General features: G+C 37.8%; 3 protein-coding genes across 3 annotated transcripts in view; 2 read left to right on the top strand and 1 right to left on the bottom strand.

Moving 5' to 3' along the window:
• The first annotated feature begins 8,569 nt into the window (after positions 1-8,569).
• On the top strand, positions 8,570-12,415 carry LOC136247745 (uncharacterized). Its single transcript, XM_066039572.1, has 2 exons — positions 8,570-9,869; positions 9,948-12,415. The coding sequence occupies exons 1-2, from the start codon at positions 8,570-8,572 to the stop codon at positions 12,413-12,415; spliced, it is 3,768 nt and encodes a 1,255-aa protein (XP_065895644.1).
• Positions 12,416-12,489: 74 nt separating this feature from the next.
• LOC136247744 (uncharacterized) lies at positions 12,490-14,118 on the top strand. Its single transcript, XM_066039571.1, has one exon. The coding sequence runs from the start codon at positions 12,490-12,492 to the stop codon at positions 14,116-14,118; it is 1,629 nt and encodes a 542-aa protein (XP_065895643.1).
• A 5,339-nt stretch (positions 14,119-19,457) lies between these two features.
• Positions 19,458-21,062, bottom strand: part of LOC136247743 (uncharacterized) — a 66,752-nt gene continuing 65,147 nt past the window's right edge. Inside the window, exons 26-28 of the mRNA XM_066039570.1 lie at positions 20,496-20,579; positions 19,638-19,656; positions 19,458-19,562 (exon numbers count right to left, since the gene is read on the bottom strand). Coding sequence (XP_065895642.1) covers positions 19,458-19,562; positions 19,638-19,656; positions 20,496-20,579 — 208 coding nt within the window. The remainder of the gene's footprint in view (positions 19,563-19,637; positions 19,657-20,495; positions 20,580-21,062) is intronic.

Below are 21,062 nucleotides of genomic sequence, written 5' to 3'. Positions count from 1 at the left end.
ACTGGTATGAGCTTTAGTCATGACTATATAAATTGTGTAAATTTCTCTTCTGGTATGGATACTGCTAAGAATTAGTATAGTCACCAAACCTTATAAGTGTTTACTGTAATACCTATGTGAATAACTGTTTGATGGTCTATTAAGGTTGCATAATTAACAAGTTAATAGTGTGGGAAGACAGTTATTAGATTACAGAAGACTGTAAACACTTCGCATGAAAGAAGAGTCATCAGTTTTTGATTTATAGTCTACATCAAAATGATAGCTCTAGTGATAGTAGTGTACTGTATCATTGGCAACAGCTATTGACCAGTGCGACAGTCATGAGTTTAGTCATAATTTTGTTTCAAGTACATCTTGTAAGGAGATCTACGATGGAAACATAGAACCTCATGGCAAGTCAGGATATTATTGGCTTGATGATCCCAAACGTTATGTCTACTGCGATTTGGAACAACGTGGTAATATTGGCGGATGGACTAGAATTGCTAGGGTCAACTTTGCCAGAGGAGGTGCATGTCCAAGTGGATGGATTAAGAGCTCACAAGATGGCACCAGTTTCTGCAGAGCACCAAGTGACAATGCTGGGTGTTATTCTGTAACATTTCCAGTAAACATATAAGTTACCAGAAGGCTTGTGGAATGGCTAGAGGTTACCAGAAGGGACAACCTGATGCATTTCTCAAATGTCCACTATATAAATATTTCCTTAAATGAAAAATGATTCCTGACACATTTTGCAGATGAGGAACACGTGCTCAAGTTTGCACAGCCTAATAATTATAACACAGCTATTTGATTTAATAAATATGTACCACTGAAATATATAAATATATATTATATTTTCCCTTGGGCACTAACCACTATTGAGAAATAATTAGGCACCGGTCTATTATGCTGTCATAATTTGAGCATAATAGGTGCCTGAAAGTATCAAGCATAATGCTAGCATAATAGGCAGAATAATTATGTCATACTGTAAGCAAAAATGTATGCCACTGAAAAAGGTGGACAGAAAAGTTGATGCCGCAGTGAAGCATAGTTATTTGACATGACTATTATTGTAGTTTACAATGCAGCCAAATTCTTAATGCACAACGAGCATTAACTTTTACATTTAGTCAGTTGTTCATAAGCAACAGTTTATCATTATCCATTAGAAAGTATCAAAACATGGGAACTGCAGAAAAATTTGAGCATAATTACAAGCATTATAGGAAAGCACTACAGCATAGCATAATAGGCAAAATTAAAAGCATAATAGACTGGTGCCTAGAAATAATCATAAATATATTTCAGTGAATTATAGCTACATATATAATTAGAGTGTGTATCCATTAGGCCTGAGTCAAATAGGCTCATAATTTTTCCCAAAATACTTTCAGGAATTTCCACCTATTACAGTATGCTCTTTAGTCTTCCCATTATGTTTACATTATCCTCCTAGGTTAGCAACATTTCCAACAATTATCTTGGAACATTTTAAGCAGTGAAAGCTGAATAATTAGAGTATTTCACTACAGAGTGACTGTTCTATTAAAGAGTGAACAATGTACATGCACAATGGATTTGAATGTTCTGTTGCAGCTTGCAGTTCTCACTAACTGCTCTGTTAGTGAGGTTTGATCTATTTTCATGGAATTAAGCTATATACTAGAATTGTGTTGGAATAGCACTCCAACCTATTATGCTTTTTATTATGCTGGCATATTTGACGAAGTGTATATCAGATTCTATATGCATGAACACCTTTACACACAGATGTACAGTACATACTGTACAGTATGTAGCAACTTACTACAGGATGTATCAGAAGTAACTAGTGGTATATCACTATTGACATAGTATGTCTCAGAACTGGAACAATTAAAATTTTCAATAATGGGACCTAAGGAAGGATACGTCTCAGAGTCTATTGCTGAAAAATCTAATCTCTCAAAACAGTATTCATAAGCTGCTTGTATTTCTGGACATCTATCATGACAAATTGGCAGTAACTGAGATTGATTTGTTTCAGTGAAATCACATGGTGGAAACTCAAAAAAACAAAGAGCTGTGTTGAAAAAATCCTGGCATACTGGGCTGTCTTTTGCAGATGAATTAAGGATATTTCTGATAAGTTCAAAATCAGATCGACCAATAAATATGGCATCTTCAGCATAGTACTCTTCCAGTAGTAAACCATAGCAAGTACTGTCAGAATTTTCAAATAGTTCACACCTGTAAAATGCGCATTTTCACCACTACGAGTACTCAACTACACAAAGACAATATACTGTAATTTACTTTATCTAACACTCATAAAATTTCAAATAAAATAATCATTTATTTATCAACACTTGCTTTACACAAGTGTGCTCTACCACAGTGCATGTAGCACTAGTAGTATAAAATGAATTTTAATTAGTCAAAGGCCAATATTTTCACCAATGATGTATTCAGCAAGTCACCCTGTTGATACTTGGTGAAGATACTGTAGCTTTATAACTTTGTGCAGAAATATTTTATGCAGGTTTTGGGTGCAAAACGTATCCTTTACAATGAAAAAGGTGAATTACAGATTACAGAGTATACAGTTTTAAAATTTGAATTCTTTCTAAATGTTAGATACAAATGTAGTTCTTGTAATGAAAAGTAGGTAAATGACATAGATAAAAGCAGCATTAGATGAAAATATTAATGGAAATAATGTCAGCAGTCAAATCAATTCTATACACTATTGTGAATATAAATATAAATTGCAGATTTTTTATCACTGCAGGCCATGATAAAGAACCTACTGACTAATACACACACACACACACACACACATTATACTAAATGGCAGCAGTGACTACTTTATACAAACTGCAGTAGATGTGTTCTGTAGCTACTGAAGGTATGTTCAAGGAGTTTGAATGTTATAATTTTTACTACCTGCCATAGCTATCGTAGATTCTGATTATTACATGCTCATTTTTGGAGGGATTATTTGCTACAGTACGTTTGTTAAGTGCATATGCTTGTGAATGACCACAATGAGTCCCTGCTAGATGAGTACATGGTGTATCATTCTATGTATATCATGCCTACCACATTTTTCAGGTGATTTAGATACCAGTATTCAATCAAATAGTTGAGTACAATTGGTACTCGAGTACAGCTATTTTTACAGTTGGTATTATCTGCTAGACATTACCTCACAAGGCATAGAGTGTACTGATATCCTTATGGTTTGTTCTAACAGCTATTTGTTGCCATTATACATAGCATGAGCAATTTCAACTTTGTTCTTAACAAACAGGTGTCAAGCACAAGTATACCATATATGCATGGGTGCTTAACATTAGCACTCAGATCACACTAGCAACATACTAGCAACAATTCTGCTACAATTCTGATCACACTAGTAACAATTTTTCCTCTCACATCAACTCTACAAACAGTAACTTATCCACTTCAACTTGTTACACATCATTTGAATATCCTATTGGATAACTTATTTTATCTGTCTGCCAGGTAGGGTAGGCCACACAGCAAATTTGTTTAAATTCGCAACAGTCATTTGCAAGATATGGGCATTCAGAGTTTCAATTTATTTTTTTCTTCTTATGATGTACAGGGCTTCAATTTATTTTTGCATGCTTTGAAATAGTACTTCAATTACCTTGATCTTTGGCATAATTGAAGAACATATAAAGGTGAATTCACATATGAAGTTTGCTGTCAATCTGAAGGATATCCAAGGAATTAGCTATGAGTGTTTATTCACGTAAAAAAGATCAAACTTTTGTCACGACTACAGGATAAACCAAGTATGGGAATAACTTGAAAATTGGTGTGTACATAGGCTCATCATCTTAGCAGTGTCTTTTGTTACTTTGAATAGCAATAGAATTACAGTTACAAAGCTTTATAGCAAAAACCAAACAAGTAAAATCATGTGATCAAAAGAACAGTCACAATGGGATAAAAAAGTGCACAAAAACTTACCATACTTTGAACCAGGGACATCCATCCCTAACACTCACATCCTTAACCACTGCTATCTTGGCTGATCACCTCTGCTTTATAAATAAAAAATTCTGTATAGTTTAATTCTGCTAATAAGTAAATGTTTGCAATTTTATAGATCTACCAATAGAAGTACTAGATTGTTCTAGAACACTGTATGTATGTTGTATTAGAAGTTTTCAAAATGTGCACTTTATTAGAAAATATTACCAAAATTAATATTGAAGTACATCATGCATTACAATATATTAAAGAGTCTTCAATAATCACCATTGTGTCTGTGTAGAAATGTAAAAACAACCCCCAAAGTCAGCCATAAGCTTGTTTTTGGTAATATGATTGCTTCCACACAGCAGCCCCCATATGGCACATTGTATTCTCAGGAAAGCCTAATTTGCTACAAAGTAATATCTCTATCATAATTACGCTTTCCTGTAGTCACCAAATGCATTTATACAGTAGTAACAACTATTTGTTAGATTTTCCAAACCAGTCCAAATCGCACATCAGGCAAAATCAAACTACAGTAACACCACCAATGGATAGCTGCACTACCATACAGTACTATTGGTTTTGACTCTCAGCATTGCTCAAACTATCCTTGATGCTAGTTTTAAGAGATGTTTTTCTAGGTTGTGTGGCGAGCTCAAATGACGGTTTCTGGCCTTGTGAAGGACCTGGCTTGACAAGAAACCAGTGTTGTACTGGTGGATGGCCTGATATAGTTGACCAGGCATTTTTTGTGTTGATTTTGCTGCATATCAGCCCCATAAGGAGCCAACACAGCCCTGTAATTCCATGTCTGTACGTACTTCAATTGTCTACCTCTTTATCCCACCCCTACCATCCACCCCCTTTGTGAGCACTTGTGATACATCCAACTGCTCATATTTTCAACCTTATTTGGTACCGTAAATACTACAAAGGATAATGAAAAAATAGGTTGAAGCAATAATTATATTGCTTGTTAATGGTTAGAGATCATTTAATGACTTCACTACTTATTGCCTAAATAACTCCCAAAATAGCTCTATTTCACCCAAGACAACTCTGCACAAAATTTAATGATGTAGTAATTTACAAGTCTGCAGTACTCTTACATATTTTCTTCATTAGAGGTCCCAGTGGTATTCAGATAAAATAATAGAGTGGTTCCAGAAGCTTTATTGTCACTAAAACTATTATGGTGTCAGTTGCCTTATGTTGTACAGTAAAATGGTCTGCTGTGTTACATCTAATAATCAAAACTGTAATAGAGTGATTCCAGAATTAAGCTTAATATTATTAAAAGTGATGTCATTTGTCTGATTTAAGTGAACTGCTGTCTACTTCTATTATAATTATAGCTATATACCTACCTACATTACAGCAGGCAGATGTAGTTAGGTAGTCATAAGATTGATCATATGATATGTTAGCAATTTTAGTCAGGTATATAACCTCAATTATGCTGGAAGTAAGAAGTTAGTGCAAGCATTATTCTGTAGTTCACTATTATGGTATCTTGATAGCAGCTGAAGAAGAGATGTCACCATCACAACAAAGTGACCTAATAATTATAGTATTTTTATTCGACTACAGTATTAATGTTAATACCATAATTATAGCAGGAATGATTCGCAAAGAAAAAATCGTGAATTTTTGCAATTTTAGATGCAACCGCGAATGTTTTCTTGCAAAACTTTTCCTACAATTAAAAAAACTTATTTCACAGATCAGTTGATGCAGCATTCATATAACCAGTGCATAAGCGGGTAGCTACTCGCCTTGTTACTCGCTAAACTGCTATATATGCATGACGGTATAGCCAGTGAGGTGCAAGACCATGTGATTCAAATTCGAACAGCGATGCAAACTTCAGCGACAGTGAAAAAATCAGTGCTATATGTACTCATGCAAGAGAAATGGGGCAATTATAATTGCAGCCCAATGATTCACTGTATTGAAATGGCATGTCTTAGCCTTGGTTTTAGTGCCGCCCCTAAGGCTATAGGTGAGCCTATCATCCGCGCTCATTATCGTAAATGCCTACTTCTCGAGCTACTTCTCCAGCAAAGCAGCGATCATGCATGGTTACTAGTACACGTATGCAACATGTCAGAGTTTAGCCATATAGTCGAGCGTCCTATACATGATTAATCCATTGCGGCGTACACCCAATTATTAAATTACTTTATGTAATAAATTGCGACCTATTCTCGCTAATGGAGAAGTAGTAGATTATTTGCTAATATTTTGTTCTGCGAATCATTACCATTATATGATATTACCGAGCACTGTATATTACCATGCAAGGAATTTTATTAGTCATTATCCCACTAGGGACCCATAAAAAGGGCTAGTGAAAACTTGTGTAGCAGGGAGTTAAAAAACATGTTACTAAACTTGATGGAAGAAAATTTGCTGAATCTATACCCATCAACTTTGACGAATTAAATGCTAAAATTATTCAAGTAATCAGTAATCATAGATATGAACATGTACTTTTAAAGGTACAGTACTTTTGGATGTCTAACAAATTAATATTTGATGAGTTTGTTGCTTCATAAACTGTTTCTTTTGTCAAAGTTTCCTGTCATACATTGTAAAGTAACTTACTGAACACATTCACTTTGTAGCTGGTTGGGTAAATTAAAACTAAATTTGTGGTTATTTCGTTAAATCATTCTTTAGGCTAGAGTATAATGGGGTAAAGACATTTGATAATAATTAAGTTTCTGTGCTCATGCTGCTGTAACCAGTAGCAGCATTGTAGAGTACAATGAAGTCATTATCAAACTGAATATTTTCACAGTGCAAGCTCTGACAATGAAGTTTGCAGAATTTTACAGTGGTGCGACTTTAAAATTCCTAAGTGAAAAAGTTGTGAAATCTAAGGCAGCAGACAAGAAATGGCTGCAATGATGTTAATGCTAAATTGTGTTGTGCATTGTTAAAATTATTTGAATTAACATCATTGCAGCCATTTCTTGGCTGCCACCTTTGATTTCACAACTTTTTTCACCAGTATTTTTAAGTTGCACAATTTTTTCACAGCTTGGCTGTTTTGTGCAAATATATATCTAGGGATATTGGATAATGGTAAAGTGATCCACCTGCCAACACACCATATCTGAGAAATTCTGATGAAATCAGACAATCACTAAAATTAATGGTGGTTTAACATATTGATTAGATTAAAGGACACATTGTCTAATCAAAAATGAATAGTACAGGTTATCACACACATTTGAGTGCAATTAGGGAATAATTGTACGAGTATCAGTTAAAATTTCAAGAGCAAAGCCGAGTGCAATTTTAGCGGTTACGACTACAGTCAATCCATAATTGGATGAAAATGTGTTTTATTGTCTACTAATCATGTAGTGATCACCCTTCATGGTTTGCAATACACATCTATCCAGTTTCGTGTCTTCTAACAGGCAATTGCATTATTCTTCCAACACTTAAAAGGCTTCTTAATCTGATTGATTTATTATTATCATTTATTGTTGCACTTAAAATGATTCACATGTCAGCCATTCCGATTGGCTACTTTAAATATATCAACATTTGTTGCACTTAAAAGGCTTCTATTGACAGCTTTTTGATTGGCTATTCATCATATCACTTTCTTGTTGCACTTAAAAGACATGTGTAACTCTGTTATTTCATTGGCTTCTCTACAGTGCAATTACAGAAACAAACCATGCGATTTGGGATTAATTGTACTCCTACTATTGGGTCTAATGTATAGCATACTAAATCGCTATGTGACTATGCTTAAATTATAATATTATTGTTGTAACTAGCTAATACAAACATAGCTGTATGTAGCAATGCTGACTACACATTGCTACAGTAATAAATTGTTGTTGCAACGTAGCTTCAGAATCAGTCAAGGGGTCAGCAGCAAGTTTAAAATCTCGTAGGTCGATTCTGGAAATCTGGCTACAGTAAGAAAGCAAAAGAATTCCGGCATGTACTAGTTCTATACTGTAGTAATATCTAATCGTGAATCAGTAATTAGCTATAATAGTTGCAAAATTATTACAGACCCATTATTTTGTTTTAGCTACTTCTAGTGCAATTTTACAGTTTCATCTGTTTGACTTTATGGTTTATTGGTACTTATAACTAGTGTTGGGGAAATTACTTTTTAAAAATAACTCACTACTTTTTTGTTTTACTATTACTCTTGTAGCTAAAACTATTTAATTACAGTTACATATTACCCATTAAATAAAGTAACTATAATAATATTACATATTATATTACTTTGTGTCCACAGCCTTAAGCTGTCACATACAATATAACTACCACCTTATCATGTGACATGTAATAGTTGTCGAGATGAACTAGTAACATTTATTATTAGTAGTAATTGTAGAATACGTAATGTAAGTTATTTATAGATTGTAATCATGTGATTATGCCACGCTTGTACATGTGATCATTAAGAGTTGTAGTGTGGTATTTGTATCGTCTTCCTCCCGAGTAATCCTACGCGTATTGAGCAAACCAGTGTTCTTACCGTGACATTTCCTCACATTTTTTGGTGCTGTGACCAGTCCGCTACGTGTTCAACAGTTTGTTCATGGAGGAACTCAAGAAGCTTCGCGCCTCTCGTCGCGCACACCAATCACATCTTACGAAGACTCTCACAAGCGTCACAGAAGTACTAGAGAAGGGCAGTAGTGAGCTACTAACAGACCTTCAAGCGATCACTTTGACCACCACGTTGCAAGGTTTACAACGCAGGAAAGAAATTTTGATGAACCTCGATGGAAAAATAACAGTGCTGATTGAACAAGAAGAAGAATTAGAGACAGATATCTACGAGTGTGAAGAAATTCAAACCAATATCGTCAAAAAGATTGCTCAACTTCAGTTTCTACTTCGCTCTCACACAACTCGTCCCTCAAAACCAGTACCGCCTGCAGTTACAGATGTTCCGACGACCTCAATACCACCAGTCACCCCTCAACCTACAAACACTAGTTTACAGTCTGTCACTAAACAAGGAGACCTAACTCGCATAGAAGACACTTCACAACAGCCACCCACTGATTCAACAGCCTCAACACCCCCACAGAACCCAGTCTCTGGATACAATGTGAGTCGTTTACCTAAGCTTAACATTCCAATGTTTACCGGAGACCCCCTAATGTGGCAACCATTTTGGGACAGTTTTGATGCGGCCATCAACTCAAACCCTGTATTAAGCAAAGTACAGAAACTGAATTATCTCAGAGCTCAATTACAAGGGGATGCGGCCAGAGTGATATCAGGTTTTCCTCTCACCAATAACAATTATTTACCATCAGTTGAACTGCTTCGTAGTCGATTTGCTCAACCTCACAAGTTGGTCAATGCTCATATGCAGGCACTCATCGACCTACCAAGCCCTAGCAACTCTCTCACTAGCCTGCAACAGTTTCACGATTCTATTGAGAGCCACACCAGAAGCCTTACTGCACTTGGAAAGAACAGTGACTCCTACGGCGATTTACTTGTGCCCATCACTCTTGGAAAACTGCCTACTGAGATTAAGAGAAACCTAGCCAGAGAGCGGCGAAGTGAAGAATGGACACTTGGTGAGCTACAATGTGCACTACTTGTGGAAATTCGTATTCTAGAAACCACTACATCTACCTCCCACAAGCATCCTACTGCTTCATTCCTTGCTAACGCCCATAACACTAGTAACCCAGAGATCAAGAGGAAGTATCCATGTGTTTATTGTTCTGGTTCTCACCCTCCATCCAATTGTGTAGCTATTACTGACCCTAAGAAACATTTGGAGATAGTCAAACAACAACAACTGTGCTTTAACTGCCTAGCTCATCACAAGAGCTCACAGTGCCAAACAAAGAACCGGTGCCGCAACTGCAAACGTAAGCACCACACAAGTCTTTGCACAGCTGTTGATAGTGAGATAAGTTCCAAGCAATGACAACCACCACCAACTGTAGTACCACCTCCTACCACTGAGACTACTACACAGAATCCAGCTTTGCCAAACACTGCAGTTACCACCATTTCCTCTACCTCACAAGAGACAATTCTTCACTCTAACAACAGAAATTTATGTTTACTCAAAACTGCTGTTGCCACTGTTTCCAGTTCTAATTATCGTGCTGAAGCAAATGTTTTATTTGACGAAGGCTCACAACGATCTTTCATGTCACAGTCTCTGGCGAACACTTTACAGTTACAGTTACAGCCACTCAAGAAAGAGATGATTTATCTATCAGCATTTGCGTCACAGACACCATCACCTCAACATTTGGAAGTAGCAAAGATCTATCTTGAAACTAAGACTGGCATCAAGCTACCATTATCTGTTCTGATTGTACCAACTATTGCTGCCCCTCTCCAGAACACTGTTCAATCGCAACTTACCCAGTTACCATACCTACAAGGACTCACACTTGCCCACCCAGTCACCTCTGAGAAAGAATTTGAGCTGTCATTGCTCATTGGAGCAGATCAATACTGGGACGTCATTGAAGATCACATCATCCGAGGAAATGGACCCACAGCCATGAAATCGAAATTAGGATATGTACTTTCAGGGCCACTCCCACAATCTGTTGACATAACCACAAGTGCTCTCCACATTGCTGCTCTACAGACCAACGAATATGACTTGCAAAGGTTCTGGGCTATTGAGGCATCTGGTACATCACCTTCCTGTAACACTGACAATGAACCCGTACAGTCCTACATTGACTCTTGTATTTTGAGAAATGATGATGGATCCTATACTGCAAGATTTCCGTGGAAGGAAAATCATCCTACCTTACCAAGTAACAGATCTATATGTGAGAAAAGAACACGCTCCCTAGTTAATAAGTTAGTGCAAACTCCTAAACTATTACATGTTTATGACAGCATCTTGAATGAACAAGAACAACGAGATTTTATTGAACAAGTACCAACACCAACGTTCACCAAGAATTGTCACTACATACCACATCATGCAGTCAGTAAGGACTCAACTACAACGCCAATAAGAATCGTTTACGACTGCAGCTGTCATGAATCCAAGGACTCACCAAGCTTAAATGATTGTTTAGAGGTTGGCCCACCGTTTCTTACTGACATGTGTTCTGTCCTCCTTAGGTTCAGAGGTCACAGTTTTGGTATCTCAACAGACATTGAGAAGGCCTTCCTTCATGTCCAGCTCCACCCCCATGACAGGGACTTCACAAGATTCCTATGGCTGTCAGATGTAACCAACCCCAACAGTGAATTCAAGGTGTACCGTTTCAAAGTAGTATTGTTTGGTGCAACCAGTTCACCATTTATGTTACATGCTGTACTGTTTCACCACCTACAACAGTCACACACTCTAACAGCAGCTAACATGTTAAGAAATCTTTATGTTGATAACATAATCACAGGATGTACTACACCACAGCAAGCCACTGAGTTTTATCGTGAATCTAGATCCATCATGTCTGAGGCAAGATTTAATCTTCGAGCTTGGGCATCCAATTGTACCCAACTCAACACCCTAGCACAACAGGAGAACGTGGCTGATAGCACTACCTTAGTCAATGTACTTGGCTTGCAGTGGGACACCATTACTGATAAGCTTCACTTTATCCCAAAGATGATCCTTCCTCAGAACCACACTAGTATTGTAGTCACAAAGCGTCAGGTACTCCAGCAATCATCAAGAGTGTTTGATCCCTTAGGTTACCTGGCTCCAGTCACAGTCCAGGCTAAACTGTTCCTTAAGAAACTCTGGCAACACAAGATCAGTTGGGATGACCCACTGGAGAACAGCCTTAAGGATGAATGGTTTACCATAGCCCATGAAATTGAAGATGCTACCACTGTTTCCATGCTGAGACATTATTCTGCTACTAACAATTCTGATGCAAGTCTACAACTACATGTTTTTGCTGATGCCAGTTTGAAAGCTTACGGAACCGTGGCTTACCTCACAGCTGGAGACAAAGTAAACTTCATTATTGCCAAGTCCCGAATAACACCAGTAAAGACCTTGACTTTACCAAGATTGGAGCTGATGGCTGCTGTACTTGCTAGCAGGGTAAGCAAGTTTATTGTTAACTCCTTTTCATTACAGGCCATACCACTACACCTTTGGTCAGACAGTCAGATCGTCCTCTACTGGATTCAAAGTAATAAGAAGCTTCCCTCCTTCGTTTCTCACCGTGTCATTGAGATTAAGGATCTTACTAGCAATACACCGTGGAGATACTGCCCAACTGATGACAATCCGGCTGACCTTCTGACCAGGGGACTGAGTTCACACGTACTGAAGTCGTCTACACTTTGGTCATCTGGCCCATCATGGCTTACAAGAGACACCCTTTGGCCAACATGGCAGTCCTCACCAGACATTCAACGTCATGCTTCTGTAATCACTGCTGAAGAATTTACTCCTGCCATTTCAGCCTACCACTGAACCATTGGGACTACACTGTGTCATTGATCTGAAGAAGTTCAGCAGACTTGGTAAGCTTATTGTCACCACTGCTTATGTCCCGTTTCATAGCAAACTGTAAACCTGGTGTAACCAAGCAAACAGGAACGCTGACACCACAAGAACTGTATCATGCTAAGATGAAATGGGTGAAGAGCTGTCAACTTCAAGTGTACGGAAAACAGATATCCAGTCTCATGTCCACTTCCAAAAGAAGCAAACAATTGACATTGCTGCGACAGTTACGCCTTTTCCTTGATGATGATGGTTTTATCCGATGTGGAGGGAGAATTCATAATGCACCACTGAGTCAACTTACCAAGTTTCCGTACCTATTACCACCTAAACACCATCTTACCGCTCTCATCGTACTCAATACTCACATCAAACTGTGCCACACTGGTGTCAATAGCACAGTTACTGCCATAAGACAAGAGTATTGGATTCCCACAGCAAGACAATATGTTAAAAGCTTACTGCGCTACTGTACCATATGTAAGAGACATCAAGGAAAGCCATACATGGCACCAGATCCAGCACCTCTTCCGCAATCTAGAACACAAGATTTACCCCCATTTACAGTATCTGGAGTAGACTTCACTGGGGCACTCTATGTCCAACAAGGCAGAGATGAGGTGAAAGTTTATATCTGTTTATTTACGTGCGCCACAACCAGAGCTATACACCTGGAAGTAGTCACCGATCTGTCAACTGAAACATTTTTACTTGCTTTTCGCAGATTTACCAGTCGCAAGGGTTTACCTCAAATTGTTATTTCCGACAATGCATCATCCACTTACCTGTCGGCTGCGGAGGAATTAACTGAGCTGTTCAATTCAATAGATCTAGCAAACACTCTGAGTAAACAAGGAATAACCTGGAAGTTCATACCAAAGAGGGCCCCCTGGTATGGGGGGTTCTGGGAGAGGTTGATCGGGCTAACGAAGAGCTGCCTTAAGAAAGTCTTGGGCAGAGCACACATTAATCTCCTAACCCTACAAACTCTAGTGGTAGAAATTGAAGCCATTCTAAATGACCGACCGCTCACCTATGTCTCAAGTGATGTCCGTGACCCAGATCCGTTAACACCAGCTGATTTGCTTTATGGAAGACGAATTACCTCTCTACCCTACAGATATGTTGAGGAAGATGAACTGACAGATCCTACTATTGGAGATGAAGCACAGATCCGGAAGAGAGCTAAGAAACAGGCACTGATCATAGAACATTTTCGTTCCAGATGGAAGCATGAATATCTGACATCGTTAAGAGAATCCCATAAGACTTCCGGCAACAACCAACAGAAGGTCAAGACAGGTGACATTGTGTTAATACATGATGATAAACCCCGTGTGGACTGGAGATTAGCCGTCATTGAAGAGTTGATACCTGGTGGTGATGGACTGATTCGTGCAGCAAACATACGCACCTCAACCGGTAAAACAAACAGACCGATCACTAAGTTATACCCACTAGAAGTCAACACTAATGTGGATTCTACTGTACCTGAAGTGACCAATGCAGAATCTGATGATTCTACTTGTAGCAGCAAGAGATGTTCTACCGACTCCTCCACTTTACCTGATAGTCGTCCCCAGAGAGATGCAGCCAGAAGGGGAAGAATGCAAGTTTCAGAGTGGACCAAAATTCTACGCGCCCCCCCGGAGGATGTCGAGATGAACTAGTAACATTTATTATTAGTAGTAATTGTAGAATACGTAATGTAAGTTATTTATAGATTGTAATCACGTGATTATGCCACGCTTGTACATGTGATCATTAAGAGTTGTAGTGTGGTATTTGTATCGTCTTCCTCCCGAGTAATCCTACGCGTATTGAGCAAACCAGTGTTCTTACCATGACATTTCCTCACAATAGTTGTATCATGTACCCACAACTGATATGTACCATGTAGGCTAATAGCCTACTGTGGTGGGCGACTAATCACCCAAGCCAATACGATGCAACACGCTGGATTTATTATATAGACAGTCTTGTAAAATTCGATTATGGGTCAGCAGCAAGTAACATTGTAGTTACGTTTGTTAACATAAACAGGAAAATCCTATGAATATTATGGAAACACTCAATTTTGCGATTTAACAGATGTTTCAAAGTTGCTACATCGTTTAACCACTGTTTACAACATTTTCTAAACATCTAGAGAGGTAAGCTTCACTGTAGAGTGGTTACCTCGTGATATACGAAAAGTAGGCATGGTATGTAATTAAATACATGGACACGCGATTGTGAATTAACCATGACACCAGTTCTCACCTTAAGCTTCCATTTGTCAACTCATACGGTGGTAAGGGTGTCGAATCGCCTCCATCTGAGTGCTTTAGAATGCAAAATTGGGTTCATGGTTTTCATCACGTGAGCAATAATAAACTCCCACAATCGAATACTGCCAGGATTCTTATAAAAACAAACAACATTGCCTCATCACATATCAAGGCCATGGTACATTTAAGTTAAACCATGGCCAGCCAGGGTTTACGAGATATGTACCCTGAAATTCTCCTTTGAAGTTAGGTGGTTTCATGGTACATGATCCGTTGTTGGACAATGTATAAATCTTGTTTATAATTGTATTCAAGTGACCGGTTAATAAGCTTCATTCATTAATTTGAGGCTGGGTTTGTTACTTTGTTGTGGCTAGGCATTACTCAGTGGATTAGTAATATTGTAGTAATAAAACTACTTAATATTGATTCCTTTATTACTTAGGTAATGCATTAGATTTGTAGTAAAGTAATTTGAGTTATTGCTTTCTCTCACACTTCGTTTTTATAGTATAGCTAGCAATCATAGTTCGTACACAGTATGCAAATTTGCCCTTACACACATGCCACACACATGCACGCACGCACGCATGAAAGCACATGCACACAGTCTTGTGTGGCCAGACCGCTTTTTTCTCTTTGTCATTGGGTAGGGAGAAAAAAGGGTCTGGAACAGTTCAAATCCCGCAACTTGTCTTGGCACTCCCTGGATAATTAGGTGTAAGCCGGAATTTTCAAATAGCAGCCGCTTGCATCAATCAATTACAAGCGTATTTATAAACCTCTATCAGCATCTAAAGCTGCCTTTGAAGCTATGATAGACTGTTTCGATTATTAGTTGTTTAGGTAAGTTGATTCTTTGCTTATTGTTGTGCTGTGGTATTCTTGCTACAATGGGGTTTAAGCATTCCTCTACCCCTAATGAGTTTTGTAATAACTTAAGTAACTTTTATGATCACACCTGTGCGTTATAATCTTTTGATTGCTGCACAGTAATAAATATAACAATAATATAAGCGAATGGGTTGCATACTTGTGACGTAGCCTCATGATGTGTCAAGACGATTGTGGGATTCGAAGTATTCCAGACCCTTTTTTCTCCCTACCCAATGACAAAGAGAAAAAAGCGGTCTGGCCACGCGAGACTAACACACACACACACACACACACACACACACACACACACACACACACACACACACACACACACACACACACAAAGATGAAGATCGTAGCTACGACGGTTGCTGCTATCTCCGAATATTATGACTAAGTAACTCACCGTTGTTGTTGTTGTTGTGAATCATTAACAAAGCAGAAAATCAAGCAAAGGAGCATCCAAAATCGTCTCCATCTTTGAGAAAGGGTGAACATGATTTTACTACAATTCTTCCTCTGTAGCTATCCACTATACAGTACGTCTAGTTTCCGTTGACTTTCGAGTATTAAAATTAAGTTTTACTGTCGGTTCGATAGCGAGTCCGGCTTATTGAACCGACTTGGTTCAGTAACCACTGCCCAAAATTAAATGATTTCTGGATTCAGTGATGATCTTATTATACTATGATACGTATCCGGCCAGAGCTCTAGTATCCGGCTGTATAGTCTCGTGTGGCCAGACCCACTCTTCCCGCGGCGCTTATCAATTGATTATAAGCGCCTCAGTAGCTGCGAGAGGGTCTGGTACCGTATAGTCTAAATAATTATTTCGAGGGGGGGGGGGGGATTTCGCTGATTTATCGGTTACCAGCGAAAATTTTATTCCCGATCCTCCATAATTGCATTTGCAAATCCGCATATTTTTATCAACGTTGCTCAACCTCGAAAAATTTTATAATAATAATAATAATAATAATAAACTTTACAGTGTACATATACCTACATTTCCCCTCGAAATATTCGGGTAGTTCGATTGCAAAGTTGTTCTGCCACCCGGAGCTTTTTCAGAGTGATAATGAAACGCCTGGTTAACTTTCATCACGCCACGTCACTTTTCGAGTTGTTACTAGCGAATTCCTTTCTCTGTTAACAGTAAGCTACCAGTCCCCAATATGACGTGTATTAGCTATATGAGAGTGTGTCAATGAGTTTACAAAGATCTGTTTGTGGTGAGTCGTTACAGGCGACATTGTTTTCGATATCCCATGGTTGCAGCTATCTATGCGCACGTAGCTACCACATTGTTTTCCGTAATAGTTGTGAAGAAATGCCGGATTGTACTAAAGCTTGTCGTTGTCTGAAGCCAGCTAATGATTTTCCTTATAGGTTTAGCAAAACATTCATGTTGTGAATTTAGCTAGCTAGCTATAGCTATGTGGCTCTTTAGCATTTGAAGGTAGCTAACAATTTGGAGTGATACCATCTGAGGTTGATCATTCTTGTATTGAATCTCAAAACCACCCATGGCCAGTAGCTAACTATCAAAACCAGTAATTCATTGACTGCATGTGCATCAGAGTATTATCAACATGAACTGCATGTTCATAGTGTGACCCCACATGCTGTAGTCCTCATTTTAGTGAACACTGTATACATCCATTTTTTAAAAAACCAGGGATCAGTGAACCATGCAGGCTTTAGCCTTTTTATTTTCCTGAAAGTAGTAGCAATAATACTATAGTATAGGTGAGTATAAGCTTTTTTTGTTTTGCCTGCCATTTTTTCCATTTAGCTATCTGTGATAAATGTTCAATGGACTGTAATATAATTATGCCGGCTATACCAAGCAATGGCATTACCGAGGGACGTACTTCCTGATGTGATGACAATGAATATGCATGATACTGTAGTAAAAATTATGCTGAATATATATTCAAATCTGTAGGCATCAGTTATTGCTGTTTTGGCCGTACATGTAACTATAGTGTTATCCTATTGTAGTTCAGCTGCATGCTGGAGGGCTTTTGTCAAAGGCTCTGGCATGTATTGCTAATGTATTTAAAATTATTGCTAATAGTTTGTGGCCATACTGTATATCCCTGAAACAAACAGTGATGGTTCAATACCTAGCCTATGACAAAAGGATTTAATAATGATCAGTCACTTCGTCTTGCAGTTGTGGATCTCATAGTTATAATCGAGCAAGAGTAGTGTCAATAATTTTTACATTCAAAACTCTACCAACAATAATGAACAAACTAATGCACACAAAAGTGTTGTAATATCAAGAAGTTATAGCTACAAGAAGAGTAAACACTTATAAGGTTTGGTGACTATATTAATTCTTAGTACTATCCATACCAGAGGACAAGTCTATATATTTGACTGGGCCTGCGAAAATAGGGCATGTGGGCACATGATTTTGCCTACTTTTTAAAACTTTCATCACTCATAACTTTTTGTACCATTATGCTATGGCAATGCAACTTTCAGCATTTAGCTAGTAAGCATATATTTGCCAGATTTATGATGTAAGTTACAAAATGCAAATATTGTGTTCCAATACTGAGATATGACCTGTAGAGTGACAGGGTGTAGTTTGTGCCCATGCCCTATTTTCACAGGCATAGTCACATAATTTATTATATGCAATTATATAGTCATGACTAAAGTTCATACCAGCGGTACCACATTCATAGCAACTTCACTACTCTGAGAATATCCTGAACCCTCTCAGTTTGTTACAAGATTGAGACATTATAACTATATAGACAAGAATGCCTAAACAAGATTTGTGCTGTAAGGACAAAATACTTATCTCATGTGGTGATAAAATTATCATCAAAACTTATTATTTTTACAGAAATAATATTATAGTGACTATGATAACAAGTTGAATATACTGTACGTATGAATGTCATTGTTGATTTTATTGGAAAAAATGTCATGATCATCTTGTCTGTTACAGTATGAACTCAACCTTTATCCTTGATGTAAAATCATACTGTACACATGATCATGGTAATACTCTAAATCTTAGCATAACAATTTCCCTGAATCAACAGACCAAACATGGAAGTCATATAAAACACTTCCTCAATAGTGTGGTATATACACTCCTAGGGATTTGTTCTTAATGTTCAACAGATTTCTCTAGAAAGTGGAAACTGATCATATACCGAGAGCTCGTTTCCTACAATTTATGTCACACCAAGTTACTGTCATGGTTTCCAAAGAAAAAGCAAACCACCATTATTAGCATGCATATGTTTCCTGCTATTTTTAGTTCTTCAGAAAAGACTAACAAAATTGACTATTTGCATGGATGATGATGATGATGTATTCTACAGCAGCAGTTGTGTAAACAATCTGTTACAATAAAGTCTGTATCCAGGCAGTCTTAACAGCATTACTGCTTTCACTATCTCTATCAGCCTATCAATCTATTCCAATGAACATTGGTGACATGTACAGCTTTTCCATTTGTTAAACAGGAGCACATTCTATATGTGACTGGGCCTGCAAAAATAGGGCATGTGGGCACATGATTTTTGCATACTTTTTCAAACTTCTATCGTTCATAACGTTTTGTACCATTATGCTATGGCAAAGCAATTTTCAGCAGTTAGTAAGCATTTAATTGACACTGGTGCAAGTTACAGAATACAAATATTCTGTTCCAGTACTGAGATATGACCTGTACAGTGATGGGGTGTAGTTTGTGCCCACATGCCCTATTTTCGCAGGCCCGGTCACATATAGTCTTGCCAGCCTAATTGTATTTATTATTCTGTCATTTGTCTGGAAAAAGACGACCAAAGAAAAATACAGGCTGGCTGGTGAGACCACTTACTGTAAGTCTAGTTTCCTAATATTACTACGGCATTTGTGCCTGTAGACCACCATTCATTAGTTTTCTTTTTCAAATGCTGCCTTACAATGAAGTAGAATTCTAAGTGTCTAAACTGGAGTATGAAAACTACAATACAGTTTAGTCACACCAGCATCAAATAGTGTCTCAGTCTGTGGTAGCCACATACCTCACACAAGACTAGCAATCTGTGTGGGAGTACCAGTGTTTACAACACAAATTTACCAGTTTACAGATCATATTGATCCTTGTAACTTAAACAGGCTTAATCACCTAACGCATCATTCCTTAATTTACTATGGCAATGTGAAACCAACTACTCCCATGCCCTTTACAACATCTTTGTTCATAAGAAACACAGTGCACTATAGCAATCACAATAACGTTACATCATTATTGTAGATCTATATAGTTTAAGTGATGATGCCTGCATAAGGGACAAGTTATACCAGGAGCTTACAAGTTCTGAAGACATGAGGAAGTGTGATACTTAATGTTTGTGGCAATAGTGGTAATGTGTGTCTTGCACTTGGTAAGACATGAGCATGCTCTGGATTTAGATCATAAATGATCCATTACATGACTGCTATCAAAAAGGGTACGCATAAAATCTTCAGAGATAACGAGGTCTTTAAGTCCACAACGAGATCGAGACCTCTGGGTAGGTTCTCTAAAATGGTTGAGACCTTCTAGCAGATAATTCAAAGGGAGTCAACACACTGCAAACCTCAAATATGATTATAAATAAGTGGGGCTTCCCTCAATGGGTGTGACTGTTGTTTCTTATTATAGATGTAAAACTGATCAACCACCTGCACCAAATTGTTGCACTTCTCATACATGTTTATAAATTTAGGCTTGGGTATATTATTATAATCAAGATTTGTAATGCTTTGAATGCATGCATTCAATAGAAGGCATAAAATGGAATAAGATGAACACTCTGTTGCACTCGGCGACAGTGTGCATCCGTGGTAGCAGGTCCATCTCACTATGATCTGCTGACATCTCTCCAGAGATGGGTTACTTTGATGAGTCCAAACTTTGGTCTTTTAGTTGTCCAGCAGATGCCAACTGGTGCTGGGAGTGGTGCACCGGCAGTCCATCTAATCTAGACAATTGCAAAACACACACAATAGCTACACACTTTCAGAAACATGTACGTATTGTTGTGATGAGTCTCTTGAGTGGGTATTTACAAAGATCCAGATAGTCTAATAGGGCAGTCACTTACTCTAACACAGTCAGTAAGTACCTGTATTCTCTAATAAAAAAACAGACACATGTACACCTCAAATACAATCCTTATTTGGAATGCTGTCGTTTTGGTTGTATGTTTTTAGCAATGCTCAAAGGTATTGGTTATTTTTACAGTACACAACATAAGTACATGGAATTATATAATTATATAGAAATGTTGAAAAAGTTATATCTCTACACCTTAATGAGGGTAAATTTCAGTAATAATCAGTTCCATTATCACAGCAAAAATAGTGTTCCAATATTACCTGTACTAGCCCCACCTTTAGTCAGCATTGGAACAAGTATTTTAAAAAACTCACTATATCAAGACAAAATGGACCTCAAATCTATA

The sequence above is a fragment of the Dysidea avara genome, chromosome 2 (assembly GCF_963678975.1).
Source record: "Dysidea avara chromosome 2, odDysAvar1.4, whole genome shotgun sequence".
Lineage (NCBI taxonomy): Eukaryota > Metazoa > Porifera > Demospongiae > Dictyoceratida > Dysideidae > Dysidea > Dysidea avara.
This window is presented reverse-complemented; position numbering and strand designations above follow the sequence as displayed.